We start from the raw sequence: 27,532 nt of genomic DNA on the forward strand, positions 1-27,532 counted from the left end.
CATGTTGCAGCCATGAAATTCTACGTTAATTATTATTTGCAAAAAAAAATAAAGTTTATGAGTTTGAACATCAGATATGTTTTCTTTGTAGTGCATTCAACTGAATAAGGGTTGAAAAGGATTTGCAAATCATTGTATTCCGTTTATATTTACATCTAACACAATTTCCCAACTCATATGGAAACGGGGTTTGTATATAAAATCTTACATTATACTACAGCTGTCAAAATTAACCAATTGTTTAAAGTTAAAGTACCACTGACAGTCACATACACACACACACACACACACACACACACACACACACACACACACACACACACACACACACACACACACACACACACAGTAGGTGTGGTGAAATTATCCTCTGCATTTGACCCATCCCCTTGTTCCACCCCCTCAGAGGTGAGGGGAGCGGTGAGCAGCAGCGGTGGCCGCGCCCGATAATCATTTTGGTGATTTAGCCCCCAAATCCAACCCTTGATGCTGAGTGCCAAGCAGGGAGGTAATGGGTCCCATTTTTATAGTCTTTGGTATGACTCGGCCGGGGTTTGAACTCACAACCTACAAGTCTCAGGGCAGACACTCTAACAACAATGCCACTGAGCAGGTCTATTGAGCATTCTCTTTATTGGGCATTCAATTGATCTCAAATGGACTGTTCAGTTTGTTTTACAACACGTTTTCCCCTCAACTGAGAAATGTTCATCAGTTCATGCTCATAAACTTCGATTGGTCTAATCTAGTGCTTCTCAATTTTTTTCTGCGAGGCCCCCAATAGGAAGAACAAAACATTTCGCACCCCCAAACACTGTCCGCCGCGACTATAAGTAGTATAAATTGTCTATAAAATTGTTATAAGTACACCTCTGCAAAACATTGTATCCTTATTCACAATAAGAAAAGAAGACAACATAAATCTCGATCAACATACAACAAATAATAACTTTCTTAACATTGTCTTTTAGAGTGTAACGGGAAATATTGAAAGTGCACCAATTTGCCTGAAATTCAGGGGCATGCACCACTATTTGAGAAGCTCTGGTCTAATCTATTCTGAGCGCTGGTGTTAAAAACAACTGTTAGGATTTAAAGTAGCGACCCCTCTGACATTGTCAATGGAATTCCTCTCAATAGCATTGATATATTTTGTGGCGAAACTATCATTGTAAAATGAGTACAAACCCCGTTTCCATATGAGTTGGGAAATTGTGTTGGATGTAAATATAAACGGAATACAATGATTTGCAAATACTTTTCAACCCATATTCAGTTGAATGCACTACAAAGACAAGATGTTTGATGTTCAAACTCATAAACTTTATTTATTTTTTTTGCAAATAATAATTAACTTAGAATTTCATGGCTGCAACACGTGCCAAAGTAGTTGGGAAAGGGCATGTTCACCACTGTGTTACATGGCCTTTCCTTTTAACAATACTCAGTAAACGTTTGGGAACTGAGAAGACACATTTTTTAAGCTTCTCAGGTGGAATTCTTTCCCATTCTTGCTTGATGTACAGTTTAAGTTGTTCAACAGTCCGGGGGTCTCCGTTGTGGTATTTTAGGCTTCATAATGCTCCAAAACCTGTATGTACCTTTCAGCATTAATGGCACCTTCACAGATGTGTACGTTACCTATGTCTTGGGAACTAATACACCCCCATACCATCACAGATGCTGGCTTTTCAACTTTGCGCCTATAACAATCCGGATGGTTATTTTCCTCTTTGGTCCGGAGGACACGACGTCCACAGTTTCCAAAAAAAATTTGAAATGTGGACTCGTCAGACCACAGAACACTTTTCCACTTTGTGTCAGTCCATTTTAGATGAGCTCAGGCCCAGCTAAGCTGACGGCGTTTCTGGGTGTTGTCGATAAACGGTTTTTGCCCTGCATAGGAGAGTTTTAACTTGCACTTACAGATGTAGCGACCAACTGTAGTTACTGACAGTGGGTTCCTGAAGTGTTCCTGAGCCCATGTGGTTATATCCTTTACACACAGATGTCGCTTGTTGATTCAGTACAGCCTGAGGATTCGACGGTCACGGGCTTAGCTGCTTACATGCAGTGATTTCTCCAGATTCTCTGAACCCTTTGATGATATTACGGACCATAGATGGTGAAATCCCTAGCTGGTTGAGAAAGGTTTTTCTTAAACTGTTCAACAATTTGCTCACGCATTTGTTGACAAAGTGGTGACCCTCGCCCCATCCTTGTTTGTGAATGACTGAGCATTTCATGGAATCTACTTTTATACCCAATCATGGCACCCACCTGTTCCCAATTTGCCTGTTCACCTGTGGGATGTTCCAAATAAGGGTTTGATGAGCATTCCTCAACTTTATCAGTATTTATTGCCACCTTTCCCAACTTCTTTGTCACGTGTTGCTGGCATCAAATTCTAAAGTTAATGATTATTTGCAAAAAAAAAAATGTTTATCAGTTTGAGCATCAAATATGTTGTCTTTGTAGCATATTCAACTGAATATGGGTTGAAAATGATTTGCAAATCATTGTATTCCGTTTATATTTACATCGAACACAATTTCCCAACTCATATGGAAACGGAGTTTGTACTATCAGCCCGAAATTAGTTGTTAGACTGGAGCCAACCATGCTAGCATTCAATTCAGTTGTACTAATGGCACAGAGGTTGGTACCTGAAAGCAGAAGAGTTCCAATCTGTCATGACTTGTCATGATAGATCTGGACTTTGCTCATTTAGGTTCCTGTTTTTCATATTGTTTCCTGTCCAACGCTCTTATTTTCATTTCCACTTACAGTTTGTCTCCCTTTGCCACCATTTCTCCAGTCTGGACGCTGGCTCCCTCTTTTACTAGTTGCCAATCAAGATGCTTTATATGCCAGCACATTGCTCTGAACGGGGCTGGATCATTGTTTTCCTTTGTGTGGTTTGAACTGCCATGTAGCATAGCTTTCCTATGCTTGCTTCAATCTTTACATACTGGGGTCAAGACTAACACGACCGTGACACTTTCCAAGCTCTGCTACACTGGAATGTAACACTATTGCCTGTTGTTAGAGGCTAAAATGTATTGTCTCTTAGGAATGGTTGAAAGGACAGTGTTGTATGTGGAGATAGGTGCTGTCATCGACCTCCTCCGTTCAGGTATAGTGTGTTTGTTTATGTTGTGGCTGTTTTGTTTCCCCAATACATAACTCAATGCATTAGTCACTGCCCTGGACATCATATAACGTTTTTTGTTGTTGGGGTGTCCAATATTTGGGGTGCATTAGCTGTTGGTTCAGAGTGTTGCCAGGTTATAAGCGTACAGGAATGTTGTGTTGCTTAAAAATTCTTAGGAGTTTCTGTTTATTTGTCACCTTTGTCGTCCTCATCTCCTCTGTTCTTGCTCCTTATAGAACTGGGTGCACTTTTTAGAAACGACCAGCAGGGCTAATCACAGGTTTTGAGGGCCTTCGTCAAGTGCATTTGTAGTTAAGGATAGTGCAATACGGGAGGTGTGCAATACGGGGGGAGTGCAATGTGTGATGTAATAACCAACGGATATACCTGCGCACTGTTCACTGTCGTCACTGTATTGTTGGATGAACTGTATGCATGTATGTATGTATTAAAATTTAATACCCCTGGTTTAAAGGGGAACATTATCACCAGACCTATGTAAGCGTCAATATATACCTTGATGTTGCAGAAAAAAGACCATATATTTTTTCTCTAAATGGGTGAATTTTGGCGAATTAAACGCCTTTCTATTATTCGCTCTTGGAGCGATGACGTCACAACGTGACGTCACATCGGGAAGCAATCCGCCATTTTCTCAAACACCGAGTCAAATCAGCTCTGTTATTTCCCGTTTTTTCGACTGTTTTCCGTACCTTGGAGACATCATGCCTCGTCGGTGTGTTGTCGGAGGGTGTAACAACACGAACAGGGACGGATTCAAGTTGCACCAGTGGCTCAAAGATGCGAAAGTGGCAAGAAATTGGACGTTTGTTCCGCACACTTTACCGACGAAAGCTATGCTACGACAGAGATGGCAAGTATGTGTGGATATCCTGCGACACTCAAAGCAGATGCATTTCCAACGATAAAGTCAAAGAAATCTGCCGCCAGACCCCCATTGAATCTGCCGGAGTGTGTGAGCAATTCAGGGATAAAGGACCTCGGTAGCACGGCAAGCAATGGCGGCAGTTTGTTCCCGCAGACGAGCGAGCTAAACCCCCTGGATGTCTTGGCTCACACCGTCCATTATGCCACCGAAGATGATCAAGAGAAGAATATCGACCCTAGCTTCCCTGGCCTGCTGACATCAAGTCCAAAACTGGACGGATCAGCTTTCAGGAAAAGACCGCGGATGAGGGTATGTCTACAGAATATATTAATTGATGAAAATTGGGCTGTCTGCACTCTCAAAGTGCATGTTGTTGCCAAATGTATTTCATATACTGTAAACCTAGTTCATAGTTGTTAGTTTCCTTTAATGCCAAACAAACACATACCAATCGTTGGTTAGAAGGCGATCGCCGAATTCGTCCTCGCTTTCTCCCGTGTCGCTGGCTGTCGTGTCGTTTTCGTCGGTTTCGCTTGCATACGGTTCAAACCGATATGGCTCAATAGCTTCAGTTTCTTCTTCAATTTCGTTTTCGCTACCTGCCTCCACACTACAACCATCCGTTTCAATACATGCGTAATCTGTTGAATCGCTTAAGCCGCTGAAATCCGAGTCTGAATCCGAGCTAATGTCGCTATAGCTTGCTGTTCTATGCGCCATGTTTGTTTGTGTTGCCATCACTATGTGACGTCACAGGAAAATGGACGGGTGTATATAACGATGGTTAAAATCAGGCACTTTGAAGCTTTTTTTAGGGATATTGCGTGATGGGTAAAATTTTGAAAAAAACTTCGAAAAATAAAATAAGCCACTGGGAACTGATTTTTAATGGTTTTAACCCTTCTGAAATTGTGATAATGTTCCCCTTTAAATGCTGGGTATGTACTAACTTGATCTCTGTTAACCTAAATGTACCATATAAATAAAGTTTGGTGTAATTGGATGGAATACCAATGCATCTTATATTCATTATAGTGCTATTTTTGGAATAATATCCCTTATTTTTAATAACTGGTTTCCAAACTTAGGGTCCAGACCCAAAACATTTATTGAGGTAATAGTCTTTTGTAGCATTGTATTAGTGAATTATGTGCGGTATGTTGATTTCACGGCAAAACTTGATGCATTCTAGTTAGTTTGGGGACCACAGGAGGAACACGTACGTTTCTAATTTGGGTTTGGACGATCTGCAGAGGCTCTGCCTGAACCAAGCTGTTACTATGGGGACTTGACATGGTACAACTGCAAAACAATAACCCTGCAGAGTGGCAGAGCGGCGCTTTATAAAAAGCAACACGGAATGTTAGCTGACTAATGTTAGAATTAATGGACTGCAGAGGGAGAAGGTGTCAGGGTAAAAATGAGACCGCAAACAAAGCAGACTGACTAACGAGTCGAAAGACCTGCCTGGCAGACACAATGTGGGAAGTTTATTGACGTAACCATATAGCCATGGACTCACTAATGGCTATATGGTTAAATCCTCCCTTGCAAAGATACAGTTGGTATTAATAAGTTCAATTCCCCCGGAGATGACTTTAATCCATTTCACCTCGTCCCTTATCAGCCCATAAGGCTCATATCAGTGACTCAAACTGCTTTGCACATCTAAAAAGCTCCCACTAATAAATAAGCCTCATCATTAACAAGGAAGACAGAGCAATGTTGTCAGGAAGTTGGGTTTCAATTGCATGCGTTTGCTGTTTTTTTTTTTTTAGTGTGCCTTATGTTGTGCTGCTGAACTTGATTAAAGTGCTAACCCAATAAATTGTACAATATTCACCTGAATAAAAGACAGGACTGCAAGAAACGGTCTAAAAAAAAGACAGGTGGTATTATAATAATACAGTATTCATCTTGCCTTCTCCATTCTACAAGCCACTACTTTTTTTCCTACGCTTTGCACCTCGCGGCTTGCAAAACCGTGCGGCTAATTTATGGATTTTTCTTAGCTGATGGCCATAATGCAAATAGTATAAAACATAAAGGCATTTTATTATTATTATTATTATTTAGAGACTTTGACTTGTCTAAGTCGAAGTCTCTAAGTTATTGCTTGTGCTATGGTGCCATCATTTGGACAAGTCTGCTCACCGAAGGTGCTGCTGGGTTGAATGTCTACACAGTGGTTTCTGCTGTTTAAAGCTTTGAACCAGAAGTACAAGTGCTGTTACGTCTTCTAATTATCCGTAGCGTTCTACTCCACAGATTCTTCATTTATCACTCTAAGTAATATTTCTAAGTTTTACAATACAACTAAAACTATTCATACTTACTGAAATGTCTCATGTATGATGTATGTATGAGATTTTTAATGCATATTTGTATGTGCCAGGGGCGTCACTAGCTTTTAAGGACAGAGGGGGCTTAGCCTCCAGGAGATGCACAGGATGCGAGCGAACGTTACGCACAAGCACAAAACTTCACAAACGGCAAACAAAGACTTAGAAATGATTCATTGTTATTATTATTATTTTTTTTAAATGCTCGGGACGAAATGAAATGCTCCCCGGGACCATGGCTTTTAACCATTTTTTTTCTTTTTCTTTTTATGTATTTATTAATTTTGCATTTTATATTAAATGTCTTGGTTTTTCCTCCCTCTGAAAATCCTATGAAATGTTTAACAAGCCATCCTATAATAATACAACAGCTATTTATGTAACAATACAATAAGACAAATATATTTAATGATGATTTTTCCATTATTCTAACAATAGTATATTACTTTATATAGATTCTACAAGAAACACAAAACTTAAAAACTAAATTATTTACAATTGCACACACACGGTTTCGTGCAGCTTCACTCATTGTAAAGGAAGATAATGTGCTTCGTACACCTGCAGGACCGCAAGCAAAGTCGCAGAGAAAATGCGGACTGGAATTTGAGTGATGTGGGCATTTTCTATATGAACAAGTGGAATGGATTGGATACCGACGCACTAAAGGGGTTCTCTACATTACGCTACGAAGTGAGGGGAAACTGAGTGAATAATAACAGGTTATATGATTATTTATTTAAACTCATATTTGGGCCACTTTATAATGACTATGTCGGCATGTATTTGTAAAAAAAACAAAAAACACCAAATTATTTAGGGGGGCTTAAGAATATTTTAGCGGGGCTTGAGCCCCCCTAAAATATGCCTAACAACGCCAATGGTATGTGCTATTGTAATGTAATAAAGCCACGGTCATTAGCATTAGTCCTCAAATTTCCTTGTTATTTAGTATCATGTTTAACATAGTTACTATCATTTGAGTGTAGTTTTCTTACCAAAATCCGAGTCGTAGAAGAGCACAAACTTCTGCCAGCTGTACTCGGACACCACCTGCATGATGACCTCGTTGAGATGAACGGCCGGGCGCACCATCAGTGTGTAGTCGTCGGTCCCGTGACCGCGGCTCGTGGCCGGACAGGCCGAGCGAGGCGTGCCCCCCGCGGAGCGCTGGACATAGAGGTGCGGGATGTGCATGGCGTCGGCCAGCGTCTGGAGGCTCCCTGCCGACATGCAGCCGATGGAGCTGACCAGGGCCAGGATGCCGCGGTTCATCAGCTCACAGGCTGGAGAAAGGAAGGAGGAAACAAATCATTGAGTTGGTTATTTAATCAATCGATTTGTCATGGTTTACCTGACACATGAAACGTGACGAATTGGGGGGAGGGTGCACTATCCACTTTAGCCACCAGGCAGCAGAAAAGTGTGGAATATCTTAAAGTGTTTTGTGACAATTTCAAATTTGACCACAGCTTTAGTTGCTATACTCAGTGGCCTAGTGGTTAGAGTGTCCGTCCTGAGATTGGTAGGTTGGGAGTTCAAACCCCGGCCGAGTCATACCAAAGACTATAAAAATGGGACCCATTACCTCTCTGCTTGGCACTCAGCATCAAGGGTTGGAATTGGGGGTTAAATCACCAAAATGATTCCCGGGCGCGGCCACCGCTGCTGCCCACTGCTCCCCTCACCTCCCAGGGGGTGATCAAGGGTGATGGGTCAAATGCAGAGAATAATTTCGCCACACCTAGTGTGTGTGTGACAATCATTGGTACTTTTACTTTTAACTTTATGTAAAGTGACGATTTCCATCATTTTCAGCAGACTGCATCGCAAAATGATCAACCACCCCTCTTCCCTTGATGTGGCCATATTAAATCATTTCCCTACTGTATTATGGTATCTGTGTTAAAGGTGCACTAAGGTAAATTATCCATCCATCCATTTTTTACCGCTTGTCCCTTTCGGGGTCAAGGGGGGTGCTAGAGCCTATCTCAGTTGCATTTGGGCGGAAGGCGGGGTACACCCTGGGACAAGTCGCCACCTCATCACAGGGCCAACACAGATAGACAACATTCACACTCACATTCACACACTAGGGCCAATCTAGTGTTGCCAATCAACCTATTGTCATGTCATTATCGTCATGGTTTACCTGACACATGAAACGCGACAAATTTGGGGGGGGGGGGGGTGCACTATACACGTTAGCCACCAGACGGCAGTAAAGTGTGGCATATCTTAAAGTGTTTTGTGACAATTTCAAATTTGACCACAGCTTGAGTTGCTATGTAAAGTGATGCTTTCCATCATTTTCAGCAGACTGCATGGCATAATGATTAACCACCCCTCTTCCCTTGATGTGAGATCCACCCAGGAATAAGGCCATATAAATCCCTTCCCTACTGTATTATGGTATCTGTGTTAAAGGTGCACTAAGGAAAATTATCCATCCATCCATTTTTTACCGCTTGTCCCTTTTGAGATATTTAATCTTACTTAGATTACTTACTGTTAATATCAGCTCAATTTCTCTTTTAACAAGTTCTATCTACACTTTTGTTAAAATGTAATAATCATTTATTCTTCTGTCGTTTGATACATTAAATTAGTTTTGGATGATACCACAAATTTGGGTATCAATCTGATACCAAGTCATTACAGGATCATACATTGATCATATTCAAAGTCCTCATGTTTCTAAGGACATATTTCCTGAGTTTATAAACATAATATGAATTACATTTTTTTCGATGTAATCGACTAGATACGCTCCTGTACTTGGTATCATTATCATTATCATCTGCTTAGTGAGAAGAATTATCTTATCAGACAGAAAATAAGCAAATATCACCCTTATTTGAGATATTTAATCTTACTTACCGTATTTTCCGCACTATAAGGCGCACCTAAAAACCACAATTTTTCTCAAAAGCTGACAGTGCGCCTTATAACCCGGTGCGCTTTATTACGATTCATTTTCATAAAGTTTCGGTCTCGCAACTTCGGTAAACAGCCGCCATCTTTTTTCCCGGTAGAACAGGAAGCGCTTCTTCTTCTACGCAAGCAACCGCCAAGGAAAGCACCCGCCCCCATAGAACAGGAAGCGCTTCACCCGCCCCCGGAAGAAGAAGAAAAAACGCGCGGATATCACCGTACGTTTCATTTCCTGTTTACATCTGTAAAGACCACAAAATGGCTCCTACAAAGGACAAGGATCCGGTTCATAAAAAGACGCAATCTCTCCATCCGCACACGGATTACTACCGTATTTCACAGCAACTGATATTCCTGTGAACCGCACTGTGGAACGGGAGCACGTACGGTGAATATTCGCACCACAGAGAATGAGAAGTCATCCTTCACTGTGGTTCTAGCTTGCCATGCTAACTTCCACCCAGGGTGATATTCAAAAGGAAGACCTTGCCAAAAGAGACCTTTCCAGCCGGCGTCATCATAAAAGCTAACTCGAAGGGATGGATGGATGAAGAAAAGATGAGCGAGTGGTTAAGGGAAGTTTACGCGAAGAGGCCGGGTGGCTTTTTTCACACAGCTCCGAAGGCGAACACACCTTCACTAAGACGGGCAGATAGCGCCGGTCGACATACGCCAACATCTGCCAGTGGATCGTAAATGCCTGGGCAGATAGTTTCGGTCACAACTGTGGTCCGAGCTTTCCGGAAGGCAGGATTCACAGAACTGCTGCACAACAACAGTGACACTGAATCCGATGACTTCGACGAGGCGGAGCCGGCCATTTTTGGATCCCACGCTTGCGCAACTTTTCAATTCGGACACCGAAGACGAAGAATTCGAAGGATTTACGAATGAAGAATAACTTCAGAAGGTGAGCGCTATGTTTATTTTGTGTGTTGTGACATTAACGTTCGAGCAACATTATGTTGCTATTTATTGCTCTACACCATTTTGAATTTTACTATGTTTGTGATTGCACATTTGCGTACATTTTGGGACAGAGTTGTTAGAACGCTGGTTTTCAATATATTATTAAAGTTTGACTGAACTATCTGACTGTTTTTTTGACATTCACTTTAGCGCAGCGTTTTTTTGACATTCACTTTAGCGCAGCGTAGGCGCGGCTTATAGTCCGGGGCGGCTTATTGGTGGACAAAATTATGAAATATGTAATTCATAGAAGGTGCGGCTAATAATCCGGTGCGCCTTATAGTGCGGAAAATACGGTACTGTATTTTTCGGACTATAAGTCGCAGTTTTTTTCATAGTTTAGCCGGGCTCCAGTGCGATTTATATATGTTTTTTTTCCTTCTTTATTATGCATTTTCGGCAGGTGCGACTTATACTCCGGTGCGACTTATACTCCGAAAAAAACGGTAGATTACTTAATGTTAATATCAGCTTACCTTGTCTTTTAACAAGTTCTATCTACACTTTTGTTAAAATGTAATAATCATTCATTCTTCTGTTGTTTGATACATTAAATTAGTTTTGGATGATACCACACATTTGGGTATCAATCTGATACCAAGTCATTACAGGATCATACATTCGTCATATTCAAAGTCCTCATGTTTCTAGGGACATATTTCCTGAGTTTATAAACATAATATAAATTAAAATTGTTGCGATGTAATCATAGTAGTATCGACTAGATACGCTCCTGTACTTGGTATCATTATCATTATCATCTGCTTAGTGAGAAGAATTATCTTATCAGACAAAAAATAAGCAAATCTCACCCTTATTTGAGATATTTAATCTTACTTACCGTATTTTTCGGACTATAAGTCACAGTTTTTTTCATAGTTTGGCCGGGCTCCAGTGCGATTTATATATGTTTTTTTCCTTCTTTATTATGCATTTTCGGCAGGTGCTACTTATACTCCGGTGCGACTTATACTCCGAAAAATACGGTAGATTACTTACTGTTAATATCAGCTAACTTTCTTTTTTAACATGTTCTATGTACACTTCTGTTAAAATGTAATAATCACTTATTCTTCTGTTGTTTGATACTTTACATTAGATTTGGATGATACCACAAATTTGGGTATCAATCTGATACCGAGTCATTACAGGATCATACATTGGTCATATTCAAAGTCCTCATGTTTTTAGGGACATATTTCCTGAGTTTATAAACATAATATAAATTACATTTTTTTTTCGATGTAATCGACTAGATATGCTCCTGTACTTGGTATCATTATCATTATCATCTGCTTAGTGAGAAGAAGCATCTTATCAGACAGAAAATAAGCAAATATCACCCTTATTTGAGATATTTAATCTTACTTAGATTTCAGTTTTTGCAGTGCAGTGATTGATTGACACTGGCTGATTGATCCGTCACAAATGGAATCCTGAAGTGCCGTTAGCCCGCAGGTTAATTCAATCCGGCGCTGCTCCAATTAGAGCAAATTGGAAAAATGGTGTTTAGCAAACAGCAATTAGAGCAGGCGGCTGGCCGTACCGCCGGCTCCTCTCGTTGGCTCGGGTAAAATGACACGTTTCAGCTCCCGAGTGTGGGGGGCGGGGGGGAACTCACAACTTTGAGACAGGCGAGAAAAGGACCGTGACATATTCACACTCCGACATCATTTTCTTGGCAGCTTGAATGGCACTTAAGGAGACTTTCTTTGGTGTTGTGTCTGGCACCGTTTCGCCTTGTTAAAATGTTACAAAGTCATAAAGTTGTTGTACAAAAACTGGTGTTTAGGCGGGCAGAGGCTACGTTTCTGTCCTTGCCCTCTCCGTGGCGGTCTAACATTGAGCGACCCCCCCCCCCCCTCGTCGCGTGTGGTTAGTCAGACTAGGCAAGGATGACAATATTGATCAAGCCAAATAATGCATGCAGTGAGCTGGGAGGCATGTTGGCATGCAGGGGAAGAAGCCGAAATAAGACGCAGCCAAAAGCAATGGAGTGTGGAGAAGATGACTCGCTGAATGATAACCACTTTCTCTATCACTTCTTTTCATGTACTCATCGTACGGCTTGGTATTGTTTGGACTAGCGTTTGTCTCGATACAAATATTACCGGTACCGGTACCAAAATGTGTTTCGATATTTTTCGTAGCTTTTCTAAATAAAGGGGACCACAAAAAAATTGCATTATTAGCTTTATTGTTTGTTTCCCCTCGGGGTGATGGACGGCTGGCAGCGCTTCATAGCAGCAGTCGACCTCCAGGGTTCCAACTCCCCGTCCCTCTGTTGTGAGTTGTCTTGATTAAATGTAACGTGTTTATGTGTGCATTGCATGGAGGTTTTTTCCCACTCCAGACTAGGTCCCCTTAGGAGCCCAGTCTAGATTGTATTTTTTTAACTCGTCCTGGTCGTGGAACTGTGGACCAGCTCTATACTCTCGGCAGGGTCCTTGAGGGTGCATGGGAGTTTGCCCAACCAGTCTACATGTGTTTTGTGGACTTGGAGAAGGCATTTGACCGTGTCCCTCGGGAAGTCCTGTGGGGAGTGCTCAGGGAGTATCAGACTGTCTGATTGTGGCAGTCCGCTCCCTGTATGCTCAGTGCCAGAGCTTGGTCCGCATTGCCGACAGTAAGTCGGACACGTTTCCAGTGAGGGTTGGACTCCGCCAAGGCTGCCCTTTGTCACCGATTCTGTTCATGACTTTTATGGACAGAATTTCTAGGCGCAGTCAAGGCGTTGAGGGGATCTGGTTTGGTGGCTGCAGGATTAGGTCTCTGCTTTTTGCAGATGATGTGGTCCTGATGGCTTCATCTGGCCAGGATCTTCAGCTCTCGCTGGATCGGTTCGCAGCCGAGTGTGAAGCGACTGGGATGAGAATCAGCACCTCCAAGTCCGAGTCCATGGTTCTCGCCCGGAAAAGGGTGGAGTGCCATCTCCGGGTTGGGGAGGAGATCTTGCCCCAAGTGGAGGAGTTCAAGTACCTCGGAGTCTTGTTCACGAGTGAGGGAAGAGTGGATTGTGAGATCGACAGGCGGATCGGTGCGGCGTCTTCAGTAATGCGGACGCTGTATCGATCCGTTGTGGTGAAGAAGGAGCTGAGCCGGAAGGCAAAGCTCTCAATTTACCGGTCGATCTTCATTCCCATCCTCACCTATGGTCATGAGCTTTGGGTTATGACCGAAAGGACAAGATCACGGGTACAAGCGGCCGAAATGAGTTTCCTCCGCCGGGTGGCGGGGCTCTCCCTTAGAGATAGGGTGAGAAGCTCTGCCATCCGGGGGGAGCTCAAAGTAAAGCCGCTGCTCCTCCACATCGAGAGGAGCCAGATGAGGTGGTTCGGGCATCTGGTCAGGATGCCACCCGAACGCCTCCCTAGGGAGGTGTTTAGGGCACGTCCGACCAGTAGGAGGCCGCGGGGAAGACCCAGGACACGTTGGGAAGACTATGTCTCCCGGCTGGCCTGGGAACGCCTCGGGGTCCCACAGGAAGAGCTGGACGAAGTGGCTGGGGAGAGGGAAGTCTGGGCTTCCCTGCTTAGGCTGCTGCCCCCGCGACCCGACCTCGGATAAGCGGAAGAAGATGGATGGATGGATGGATCTTCTTCCCCAGCATTTTACCTTTTTCTTATATTTTACGGGGCGCGTTTGGCGACCCATCAGCGTTCCTGTTCTGTAACCCTGTACACTGTTTGTTTGTCTAATCTTGAACGGGTTTGTGCTGAAAACATAGTTTTGTTGTACTTGTGCAATGACAAGAAAGTCCTATCCTATCCTATCCTTTATTTATTTTTTAAATGTCTTAGGGTACATTAAACATATGTTTCTTATTGCAAGTGTGTCCTTAAATAAAATAGTGAACATTCAAGACAACTTGTCTTTTAATAGTAAGTAAACAAACAAAGGCTCCCTAATTTAGTCTGCTACTAAAATGTATTCCGATACTTTTCGTAACTCGTGCAAACAATAATTTGTTATGATTCCACTTGTTTTTTTGAGAAAAAAAACAGGTGGGTAGGTTCGTCATAGATTTTACTCTAGTGTAATTCTCTGAAGGACATTTTTTAGGATTTTGTTATTGTGATCATCCTAATACTTTTCTTTGTGGAAAAAGTAAGTTTTGCAGTAAGTCCTGAAAAAGAGCAGCACTTTCCTGTGATATAGAGGTAGTGTTGTCCCGATACCAACATTTTGGTACTGATACCGGAACCAAAATATGTCGATACTTTGCAATACTTTTCTAAATAAAGGGGACCACAAAAAAATTGCATTATTGGCTTTATTTTAAGAAAAAGTCTTATGGTACATTAAACATATGTTTCTTATTGCAAGTTTGTCCTTAAATAAAATAGTGAACATACGAGACAACTTGTCTTTTAGTAGTAAGTAAACAAACAAAGGCTCATAATTTAGTCTGCTGACATATGCAGTAACATATTGTGTCATTTATCATTCTATTATTTTGTCAACATTATCAAGGACAAGTGGTAGTAAATTAATTATTAATCTACTTGTTCATTTAATGTTAATATCTGCTTACTTTCTCTTTTAACATGTTCTATCTACACTTCTTTTAAAATGTAATAATCATTTATTCTTCTGTTGGTTGATACTTTACATTAGTTTTGGATGATACCACAAATTTGGGTATCAATCTGATACCAAGTCATTACAGGATCATACATTGGTCATATTATACTATGTGTCCAGGGACATATTTCCTGAGTTTATAAACATAATATAAATTTAAAAAATGTTGATGTAATCATAGTAGTATCGACTAGATACGCTCCTGTACTTGGTATCATTACAGTGGCTATTAGGTGTAGATCCACCAATGGCGTTTGTTTACATTTTGACACCGGTGAGCTATGGTGTGTAGTGAAGCATGTTTAGCTATTCCTCGTCCTTCAGGGATGATACTTGGAAGAAACTTACTTTATTTCTCGCCATGAAGGCGAGGATTAGTGATTTAGAAGCAGTGTTGGGTTAGTTACTGAAAACCAGTAACTAGTTACAGTTACTAGTTACTTTATTTCAAAAGTAACTCAGTTACTAACTCAGTTACTTACACCAAAAAGTAATGCGTTACTGTGAAAAGTAACTATTTAGTTACTTCTTCTACTTTTTGTTTTTAAAGCTCCCATTAATGCCCTTTTAGCCTTCATTTCAGTACTGTTATTGCACTGGAGAATAATACAATCTGTTGATCAACTTGACATACATTACCATCCAAAAAAAAAATCGCTGCCGTTGTGTCCTTGGGCGGGACACTTCACCCTTTGCCCCCGGTGCCACTCACACCGGTGAATTGAATGATGAATGATAGGTGGTGGTCGGAGGCGCAAATTGCAGCCATGCTTCCGTCAGTCTACCCCAGGGCAGCTGTGGCTATGAAAGTAGCTTACCACCACCAGGTGTGAATGATTGATGGGTTCTACATGTAAAGCGACTTTGGGTACTTAGAAAAGCGCTATATAAATCCCAGTTATTATTATTATTATTATACATTTGCATCACTGAACTCTGCTAAGCAATGTGCTCTACATACAACACACAAAAACAAAGATATGTTTCAAAGGGCCAATTTATTTCAGGCCAGGACAAATTGACAAAACTATTTTAAATAGCTGCAACATAACATACATAAGTAACAAACAGCATAATAACACTAACACTAACACTAACACTAACCACGTTAAACCCAGACTCCAAACTAACAAAGGTCTTAACTCATTCTCTTTCTATGCCACTTCAATGTGGAATCCACTCCCAACAGGTGTAAAATAAAGGGCATCTCTGTCCTCCTTCAAAACCGCACTAAAAGAACACCTCCAGGCAACTACAACCCTAAACTAACACCCTCCCTTCCACATAATACCTCTTCGGATTGTAAATAATTAAATGTAGACACTTTTTCTTATACTTTCTGATCTCTCTCTCTGTGTCCACTACTTGCTGTACATATCCTACCAAGTCAGTCCTACACTGTTTCAATGTCCATTTCTCTGATGATGCAATTGTTGATACTGATTGTTGATGACAGAAGTGTTGATACCCCCCTCCCCCCCACCCACCCCTCGTCCTCCATATTCCACACCCCGGATTGTAAATAATTCAATGTATATACCCTGATGATTATCTTGTGTGATGACTGTATTATGATGTTAGTATATATTTGATAGTATATATCTGTATCATGAATCAGTGGACCCCGACTTAAACAAGTTGAAAAACTTATTGGGGTGTTACCATTTAGTGGTCAATTGTACGGAATATGTACTGTACTGTCCAATCTACTAATAAAAGTTTCAATCAATCAATCAATCAACAACATAGCTGTAAAGCTGGCTTCACCTAAGGAAGGCACACGTGACATACACAGAGCCTAACCAGGCAGATTTGAATTGTTGTTTTGGGCAGTAGACGGGATCTTTGATCCAAGACACAACTTACATTTAACTAAAATGTTATTTTCTTTGTGCTCGACAAAAGAAAAGAAGTGAGAATATCTCATACTTGCCAACCCTCCCGAATTTCACTGCCTCTCCCTGGGACAACCATTCTCCCAAATTTCTCCCGATTTTCAGCCGGACTTAAGGCACGCCCCCTCCTGAGTGAGGACAGCCTATCGTCACGTCCGCTTGGCCAACCAAAAAGTAACCACAGAACACTATACCGTATAGGCGTATAGTGTTCTGTGGTTACTTTTATGTTGGCCAACGATTTACGTTATATTGCGCACCCCCTCCCCCCCCTTCCCTCCCCTCCCCGCACCCAGACACACACACACAGAGAGCGCAGAGGAAGAATCAGAAGCATGTCATTGCTTCGCTGCCATAAAACACGATCAGATCCTCAGTTTCTAGCCAATACTACATAAAAAATAACGTAAAATAACGCAGTAACGCATCATGTAGTAACGGTAACTGAGTTACTGAATATAAAAAATAACGCGTTAGATTTCTAGTTACCGCCAAAACTAACGGCGTTACAGTAACGCGTTACTTAGTAACGCGTTAGTCCCAACACTGTTTAGAAGTAGCTAAAACACTGACGAACGCGGCCATGTCTTAAAGCGCCTCCTCCTGAGGGCGTTTCAGTGTTATAACTTTACCTTTATCATTAGTTTTTAAGCCAAAATGCGTCTGTTCTCCCTTTTCTGTCGACACACTGTGTCTGCTTGTAAGTACTCCGTGATTGTGCGCTGCCGAACATGCTCCTCTGCTCGTATTCGATTCATTAGTATCGCGGTACTATACTAATACCGGTATACCGTACAACCCTAATGCAAATATATACTCAGATATAGTTGCACGCTAGATAAATACACCACAGCCAACTTGACTTACAGTTCTAGGAACATAATCAAATATAATGAACCAACATCTTTTAAAGTTATCTTAACGAACAAATCCAAGATCGTCCTACATTCGACTGAATGCTGCATCAACTCATGTTTTGATATATTTGACACTAAGCAAAGCAACAAGATGACCTGACCAAGTTAAGTTGAGTCAATATGTTCTTTTTTACAGTATATCTTAATAAAACAGGTGACAAAGCAATGTAGTGTAGTATCTAAAAATCTCCATTAATCCATCCATCCATTTTCTACCGCTTGTCCCTTTTTTTGGGGGGTGGGGGGGTGCTGGAGCCTATCCCAGCTGCATTCGGGCGGAAGGCGGGGTACACCCTGGACAAGTCGCCTCCTCATCACAGGGCCAACACAGATAGACAGACAACATTCACACACTAGGGCCAATTTTAGTGTTGTCAATCAACCTATCCCCAGGTGCATGTCTTTGGAGGTGGGAGGAAGCCGGAGTACCCGGAGGGAACCCACGCAGTCACGGGGAGAACATGCAAACTCCACACAGAAAGACCCCGAGCCCGGGGATCGAACCCAGGACCTTCGTATTGTGAGGCACAAGCACCGTGCTGCCTCTAATAATCCCATTATTACTAAAAACATTTTATTTTTTTACAATATGCAGAAGGGCCAATAAAACAATAGTTTTGGGCTGAAAAAGGTCCCCAAGATGCACTTAGAGTTCCTCTCTTGAATATTTTTTGGGACTTTCTGTCCATTTGCACACTTTTTTTTGCTTTTCTCTTGACATTTTGTGACGCAAAGCAGCATTTCTATGTCATCCGCTAAAAGCTTGTCTGCCATTAAAGTCCCCCCCGAAAAGAAGCTATAAACAAGTAAAAAGCATTTTGCTGACATCCGGGCTCCCTTTGAATGCCTGACAGAGGTATCTGGGGAGGAACCAGTTGCATAATGGAGCCATTGCAGTCTTCATTATCATCAGAATCAGAAATACTTTATTAAACCCCGAGGGGAAGTTAAGATTTTCAGCACAATCCCATTCAAGATCAGACAAACAGTACAGAGAGACAGAACAGGATCGATGACGGGTCTGCCAACTTCCGGCGGCCCTTACAAAAAAGGTAAGAAACAGGTAAATGCTGGGGGGAAGACAAAAAAAAACAGTCTAAGCCTGGGCCTCTGGAGAGAAGGTCCAGACTGAGGCCAAGAAAAAAACCTCATAGCCATTGCACACAGAGGGAAACATCAAATCATAAGCATGCATCCAGGCTGTTTAATCATACCCATACATTTTCACAATGGCAAAACTCAATTAGTATCAGCCAATACTCAAGGCTCCATATTGGTATTGTATTTGAAGTGAAAATGTATAATTTTTTGTGATTTAACCCCCAATTCCAACCCTTGATGCTGAGTGCCAAGCAGTCCCATTTTTATAGTCTTTGCTATGACTCGGCCGGGGTTTGAACTCACGACCTACCGATCTCAGGGCGGACACTCTAACCCAGGGGTCGGCAACCCGCGGCTCTAGAGCCGCATGCGGCTCTTTAGCGCCGCCCTAGTGGCTCTCTGGAGCTTTTTCAAAAAATGTGTGAAAAATGATAAAAGATGAGGGGAAAAAAATATATTTTTGTTTTAATATGGTTTCTGTAGGAGGACAAACATGACACAAACCTCCCTAATTGTTATAAAGTACACTGTTTATATTAAGCATGCTTCACTGATTCGAGTATTTGGCGAGCGCCGTTTTGTCCTACTAATTTTGGCGGTGCTTGAACTCGCCGTAGTTTGTTTACAAATATAACTTTCTCCGACTTTCTAGGACGTGTTTTATGCCACTTCTTTTTCTGTCTCATGTTGTCCACCAAACTTTTAAGGTTGTGCATGAAAGGTGAGTTTTGTTGATGTTATTGACTTGTGTGGAGTGCTAATCAGACATATTTGGTCACTGCGTGACTGCAAGCTAATCGATGCTAGCATGCTATTTAGGCTAGCTATATGTACATATTGCATCATTATGCCTCATTTGTAGCTATATTTGAGGTCATTTAGTTTCCTTTAAGTCCTCTTAATTCCATGACACACTATCTGTATGTAATATGGCTTTTAATTTTTTGCGGCTCCAGACAGATCTGTTTTTGTATTTTTGGTCCAATATGGCTCTTTCAACATTTTGGGTTGCCGACCCCTGCTCTAACAAAACAATAGTGCAGTCTAAAACACCACATTTGTCAATACAAACACATATCAAACATTTTTTGGGGGCAAGTTTCAAGTCGAGGCGTATCAAAAAAATACCCAGTAACAAACGTGTCCGCGTCCTTCAACTTAATACCTAACACTCTACTTCAAGACAGCCTAAGTCTACTCCAGATGGCTAATAATACAGATGTTAAGGTTTGTTCACTCCTGGTTCTCTGTTCATTACACTTGAGCAAGCAGTTTCTAACATTCCACACTACATATACAATTATGTATAATTTGTTTTGATATCGTATCAGTTCAATCAGTATCAGCCAATACTCAAGGCTCAATATTGGTATTGTACTCAAAGTGAAAATGTATAATTTTTTGTGATTTAACCCCCAATTCCAACCCTTGATGCTGAGTGCCAAGCAGTCCCATTCTTATAGTCTTTGCTATGACTCGGCCGGGGTTTGAACTCACGACCTACCGATCTCAGGGCGGACACTCCAACCAAACAATAGTGCAGTCTAAAACACCACATTTGTCAATACAAAGAAATATCAAACATTTTTTTGGGCAAGTTTCAAGTCGAGGCATATTAAAAAAAAAAAATCCAGTAACAAACGTGTCCGCGTCCTTCAACTTACTACCTAACACTCTACTTCAAGACAGCCTAAGTCTACTCCAGATGGCTAATAATACAGATGTTAAGGTTTGTTCACTCCTGGTTCTCTGTTCATTACACTTGAGCAAGCAGTTTCTAACATTCCACACTACATATAGTTCAATCAGTATCAGCCAATACTCAAGGCTCCATATTGGTAATCGAAGTGAAAATGTATGCGAAAACCCCTAAACAGGATATTCAGAATAAATGAAATAAGACAGTGTTTATGGCTTTAACAAAAGCATTAGACACAATTAATCACAGTATATTAATTAACAAAAATTAGAACGGTATGGCATCAGATGGTTGGTCTTCAACAGGGTAAGAAGCTACTTAACCAACAGGAAGCAATACGTGAAGACAGGCGAACACACTTCCACAGAGCTTAAAATATGTTGTGGCGTACCTCAGGGATCAATACTCGGACCAAAATTGTTCAATCTCTATATAAATGACATTTGTAGAGTTACAAAAGACTTAAAGTTAGTATTATTTGTGTCATGTCTGTGTGATCATGTTTTTGTTTTGGTCATGTTCGGTTTGGTTTTTGGACTTTTTGTGCACTTTTGTTTTGTCACCATAGCAACCATTAGTTTTCACCTGTCACGTCACGCACCTGTTTCACGCTTTGAGTCACGCACCTGTTTTCGTTAATCAAGTCTATAGTATTTAAGTTCATTGTTTTCAGTTTGTCGTGCTGACGACATACTGTCATGACTAGGTCCTGGGTGTTTGCTTTTCCGGGATGCAACGGAAAGTTGGCTCGGGCGAGACAGGAATGTAAGTACATTTTTATTTAAAGACTATAACTACAAAGAAAGGAAGTAAACAAAAGGCTCCCACAATTATGCTCTATACACTCTTCATCCTCTTAGATCCTGCTTCATGTCCCATGCCAAAGTAAGTTTTTGTTCCATGTTTATAGTCTTTTTGGTTTCATAGTTTGTTCTCCGCCATTGTGCGCGCCTTTTGTTTACTTCCTTTTTTTGTAGTTATAGTCTTTAAATAAAAATGTACTTACATTCCCGTCTCGCTCGAGCCAACTTTCCGTTGCATCCCGGAAAAGCAAACACCCAGGACCTAGTCATGACAGTATGTCGTCAGCACGACAAACTGAAAACAATGAACTTAAATACTATAGACATGATTAACGAAAACAGGTGCGTGACTCAAAACGTGAAACAGGTGCGTGACGTGACAGGTGAAAACTAATGGTTGCTATGGTGACAAAACAAAAGTGCACAAAAAGTCCAAAAACCAAACCGAACATGACCAAAACAAAAACATGATCACACAGACATGACAATTTGCAGATTATACAATTGCGTTTTGTTCAGGAGAGAACACACAGAAGCTAACACACATAATAACAGAAGAAATGAACAAATTAAAAAGATGGTTTGACAAAAAGAGACTATCTTTGAATCTCAGTAATAGTCTGCTCTTGAATGTATTTGTGTCAACGGGACTGAAGAATGCTGACAAATGAAACCTCCCCTTGTTTGCTTTCCGTCTCTCTGACCGCAAAAGAAACACACTCTAAGACTCAAATACGGTCCTGTGTTGTCTGTGCAGCTCCCAAGTTGAACCACAGTGTCTTCTTAGATGTGCGACGATGTGTACTAAGTATCAAAAGAAGCTGAGTGATTGACATAATTCAACCTCAGCATTTGTCAATGAGCAGGGGAGTTGGAGGGAACATGAAGGCGGTGGGAGATTCTATTAGAGAAGATGTCGTGCGAGTGTAAGTGGCAGGAAAATATCGATATATATTATGAAAAAAAAATCATGCACAAAAAATAACGGAATATACCGTATGTGAGGGAGTACTCTATTTGAGTGTTGTGTTTTATAGTGTTTTTTTTAAATCCAGTCTCACTACGAAGGTATTCATGTGATATGAACACAGTTACCATAATGGAAAACGTATCAATCCGTTCCAGGTAGGGTTGTACGGTATACCGGTATTAGTATAGTACCGCGATACTAATGAATCATATTCGGTACTATACCGTCCGTGAAAAGGAAGGTCCACCAGTCCCCCGCACCCTCCGCCGTCGTCACGTCATGATATTGCTGGTTTACGAGCAGAGGAGCATGTTCGGCAGCGCACGATCACAGAGTACTTAAAAGCAGACACAGCGTGTAGACAGAAAAGGGAGAACAGGCGCATTTTGGCTTAAAAACTAACGATAAAGGTGAAGTTGTAACACTGAAACACCTGGCTAGCGGCTAAAGTCCAGCCCCAGTCTGCAGTGTTGTAGCTACTTCTAAATCACTAATCCTCGCCTCCATGGCGACACATAAAGTACGTTTCTTACAAGTATTATCCCTGCAGGACGAGGAATAGCTAAACATGCTTCATTACACACCGTAGCTCACCGCCGTCACAATGTGGATCTACACCTAACATCCACTGTAATGATACCAAGTACAGGAGCGTGTCTAGTCGAGACTACTATGGTTACGTCAATAATTTTTTGCATCACAACATCTTCTTTTGTTTTGTTTTTTAATTTATAATATGTTTATAAACTCAGGAAATATGTCCCTGGAGACATGAGGACTTTGAATATGACCAATGTATGATCCTGTAATGACTTGGTATCGGATTGATACTGTCGGCGGCAGATATTTACATATATCCGTATTTAAGTGTTACTTCTTTATTTTCATAATCATATTACAAAACAGCTAGTGTTTTTCTTCCAATTGTGGTCTTTTGGTTGTCTGCAAATACTGTGTGCTAACCTTGAATTTGGAATGTAAGAAAGAGAGATACTCCTTCTTCTTATCTATTCTTCTGTCCAGATGCGGAGGACAATGGGCATGTGTTTGGGCTGGAGGGACAAGACTGCGAGGGGGGGAGGGAGAGAGACTTGAGAGAATAGAGGTTTTCCATTTTGTAGGGCAGACCATCTTAGCGGTGTGATTGAATGTTCTATGCTGGACTGGTCTCAGTATGTTTACAAACCTTTGCAAATATATTACAAAATACCTATTCTGTCTCTGGTGGTTTTTCTACTCAGCTTTAAGTGTCGTAAAGAGCTTGGGAGTGACGACCAGAAACTTGAATTCCCTGGGAGGAACAACTGGTCCAGACGCAACAATACCCAAATGTGTGGTATCATCCAAAACTAATGTAAGGTATCAAACAACAGAATAATAAATGATTATTACATTTTAACAGAAGTGTAGATAGAACATGTTAAAAGCCTCTGAAAAGTACCGGTCTCCGGTCTTTGTCACGTCATGACATTGAGCAGACGAGCATGTTCGGCAGCGCACAATCACGGAGTACTTACAAGCAGACGGTGTGTAGACAGAAAAAGTAGAACAGACGCATTTTGGCTTAAAAACTAACGATAAAGGTAAAGTTATAACACTGAAACACCCTCAAGAAGAGGTACTTTAAGACATGGCTAGCTCGTTACTGGCTAAAGTCCAGCCACAGTGTTATAGCTACTTCTAAATCACTAATCCTCGCCTCCATGGCGACAAATAAAGTAAGTTTCTTCCAAGTATCATCCCTGCAGGACCAGGAATAGCTAAACATGCTTCACTACACACCGTAGCTCACCGGCAGAGGTGGGACCAAGTCATTGTTTTTCAAGTCACAAGTAAGTCTCAAGTCTTTGCCCTCAAGTCCGAGTCAAGTCCCGAGTCAAGACAGGCAAGCCCCGAGTCAAGTCCAAAGTCAAGACTGGAAAGTCTCAAGTCAAGTCCTAAGTCCTGCATTTTGAGTTTCGAGTCCTTTCAAGTCCTTTTAACCACAGACTAATATATTAACACAGATTGTGTATGCTTTTCAAACGCTGTATTTATTTATTAAAACAAGTGCATTTTAAATTGCAGGAAAGAAAATTGTGCTGACATTGCACTTTATAATAGCACTATTAACCAGTCATTTTAAACATTAACTCATTCCTTTACAGAACAAACACATTGAAAAATAAAGTGCAAATGTACTTATTTGTACAAAAGTGTTAACATTGAAAAAACATGACATATACGTGAACATAACAAAAAAGTTGTACTTATTATATGTCAGGGCCCTATGCTGCATTGCATTTGCAAAAGACCAAATTAGCCAAGAGTCTGTCAGTCATTTGTGCACGATGGGGGCGTAGTATGATGCCACCATGGCTGAAAACTCGCTCCACTGGAGCACTGGAGGCAGGCACTGCCAAGACTCTCATGGCCACTCGGAACAGTGAAGGAAGAGTCTTCATGTTCAATGCCCAGAACAAAAGGGGGAGAGAGTTTGTTTGGGTTGGTGCACTACTTGTAAGTGTATCTTGTGTTTTTTATGTTGATTTAATTAAAAAAAGAAAAAAAATATATATATTTCTTGTGCGGCCCGATACCAATCGATCCACGGACCAGTACCGGGCCGCGGCCCGGTGGTTGGGGACCACTGAGGTAAACAACCAACAGTATGTCAGAAAGCTAGCTAAAACGGTACACATATTCATAATATAGTATACATTTTAACTGACCTTTATTTTACTATTTTTGTCTTTTTTTAGGTGGCTAAAATACGCGGTGCTGCTGACCGCCGTCTAACGTTACGTGTGATATATTGACTAACGTAACCCTGCTTAAAAAAATCACTGAACAAAAAGTATGAATAAGGTAGTGAACTGCAACAGATTCCCGTGTTTGCAATAACGTTATAACGTTAGCAGTGAGTTTACAGCCTCACTGATTTAACTACACAGCAAATAAAAGTCACGTTGCTTAGCCAATAAACGTTATCTTACATTCAAAACTTACCGTTCTTTGTGCAACTTCAAATGCCAGACGAAGTTGGAAGTTGTTGCCTCTCCATCAGTCATTTTCGAACCGCATGTGTTGCATACTGCAAACCGTTTTGTGTTGACCACCTCGTAATTTTTATACCCAAACGAAATTATTTTAGGTATCATTTTTTGTTCACTGGCGTGTGGTTTGGACATGTCTTCTTCGTTGGTTGTCCTGCAATTTGATTGGATGAATGCTGTGTGATGAAAACAAAGTAGATCTAATTTGATTGGCTGTTGTACTGAGACCACACCAGCTGACACACGCAACGCTGATAGACAAGTACACAATGAAAAATACGGAGCGCTCCCGAATAACTTTTTCATCTTTGGGTTTTGGGGAAAGTAGCAAGTCATGTCAAGTCATGTCAATTCAAAAGGCTCAAGTCCAAGTGAAGTCACAAGTCATTGATGTTAAAGTCTAAGTCGAGTTGCAAGTCTTTTTACATTTTGTCAAGTCGAGTCTAAAGTCATCAAATTCATGACTCGAGTCTGACTCCAGTCCAAGTCATGTGACTCGAGTCCACACCTCTGCTCACCGGCATCAAAATGTAAACAAACACCATTGGTGGATCTACACCTAACATCCACTGTAATGATACCAAGTACAGGAGCGTATCTAGTCGATGCTACTATGATTAAATCGACATTTTTATTTATTTATATTATGTTTATAAACTCAGGAAATATGTCCCTGGACACATGAGGACTTTCTATATGACCAATGTATGATCCTGTAACGACTTGGTATCGGATTGATACCCAAATGTGTGGTATCATCCAAAACTAATGTAAAGCATCCAAACAACAGAATAATAAATGATTATTACATTTTAACAGAAGTGTAGATAGAACATGTTAAAAGGGAAAGTAAGCAGATATTAACAGTAAATGAACAAGTAGATTAATAATTCATTTTCTACCACTTGTCCTTAATAATTTTGACAAAATAATAGAATGGTGAATGACACAATATGTTACTGCATATGTCAGAAGACTAAATTAGGAGCCTTTGTTTGCTTACGTACTAATAAAAGACAAGTGGTCTTGTATGTTCACTATTTTATTTAAGGACAAACTTGCAATAAGAAACATATGTTTAATGTACCCTAAGATTTTTGGTAAAATAAAGCCAATAATGCAATTTTGTGTGGTCCCTTTTATTTAGAAAAGTATCGAAAAGTACCAAAAAGTATCGAAATAATTTAAAATATTGGTATCGGGACAACACTAGTTCCAAGATCAAGTTGTAGTACAGATTGCGTTTAAAAGAACTATGTAAATACACTTCTCCAAGTGTATGACAACAATGCTGTCATACACGTTCAGAAATCAGTGAAACACACACACAAAACTCGCACATTTCTGTCAATTTACTTATAACTTCAAACCCTCTTATCTTTAACTCGTTTGACAATTTACTGCCCCTTTAATCCAAATTTGGGCTTCACTTCCTCAACCGTTTTGGTATTCTTCAACCCATATTTGCAAACTTCGCCAGGCTATTCTTGCTGTGATTTTGCCACTTTTTTTTTTATTATAATATTTATTTATTAATTTGATAGGGAAATCGTAATACAGGTACTGAGAAACAGACACACCCTCTACCCCCCAAAAATTATATATATATATATATATATATATATATATATATATATATACCGTATTTTCCGCACTATAAGGCGCACCGGATTATTAGCCGCACCTTCAATGAATTACATATTTCATAACTTTGTCCACCAATAAGCCGCCCCGGATTATAAGCCGCGCCTACGCTGCGCTAAAGGGAATGTCAAAAAAACAGTCAGATAGTTCAGTCAAACTTTAATAATATATTGAAAACCAGCGTTCTAACAACTCTGTCCCAAAATGTACGCAAATGTGCAATCACAAACATAGTAAAATTCAAAATGGTGTAGAGCAATAGCAACATAATGTTGCTCGAACGTTAATGTCACAACACACAAAATAAACATAGCGCTCACCTTCTGAAGTTATTCTTCATTCGTAAATCCTTCGAATTCTTCGTCTTCGGTGTCCGAATTGAAAAGTTGCGCAAGCGTGGGATGCAAAATGGCCGGTTCCGTCTCGTAGAAGTCATCGGAGTCAGTGTCGCTGTTGTTGTCCAGTAGTTCTGTGAATCCTGCCTTCCGGAAAGCTCGGACCACAGTTGTGACCGAAATATCTGCCCAGGCATTTACGATCCACTGGCAAATGTTGGCGTATGTCGTCCGGCGCTGTCTGCCCGTCTTAGTGAAGGT

The 27,532-nt window shown here is 40.9% G+C and overlaps 1 protein-coding gene across 3 annotated transcripts in view; it reads right to left on the bottom strand.

Moving 5' to 3' along the window:
• The window catches only part of grid2 (glutamate receptor, ionotropic, delta 2), a 1,282,048-nt gene that overhangs the window by 568,299 nt on the left and 686,217 nt on the right, over positions 1-27,532 (bottom strand). For all 3 annotated transcript variants that reach the window (XM_061928893.1, XM_061928894.1, XM_061928896.1), the window contains exon 3: positions 7,384-7,671. In XM_061928893.1, the coding sequence (XP_061784877.1) occupies positions 7,384-7,671 (288 nt within the window). The remainder of the gene's footprint in view (positions 1-7,383; positions 7,672-27,532) is intronic.

The sequence above is a fragment of the Nerophis lumbriciformis genome, linkage group LG33, assembly GCF_033978685.3.
Source record: "Nerophis lumbriciformis linkage group LG33, RoL_Nlum_v2.1, whole genome shotgun sequence".
Taxonomy (NCBI): Eukaryota; Metazoa; Chordata; class Actinopteri; order Syngnathiformes; family Syngnathidae; genus Nerophis; species Nerophis lumbriciformis.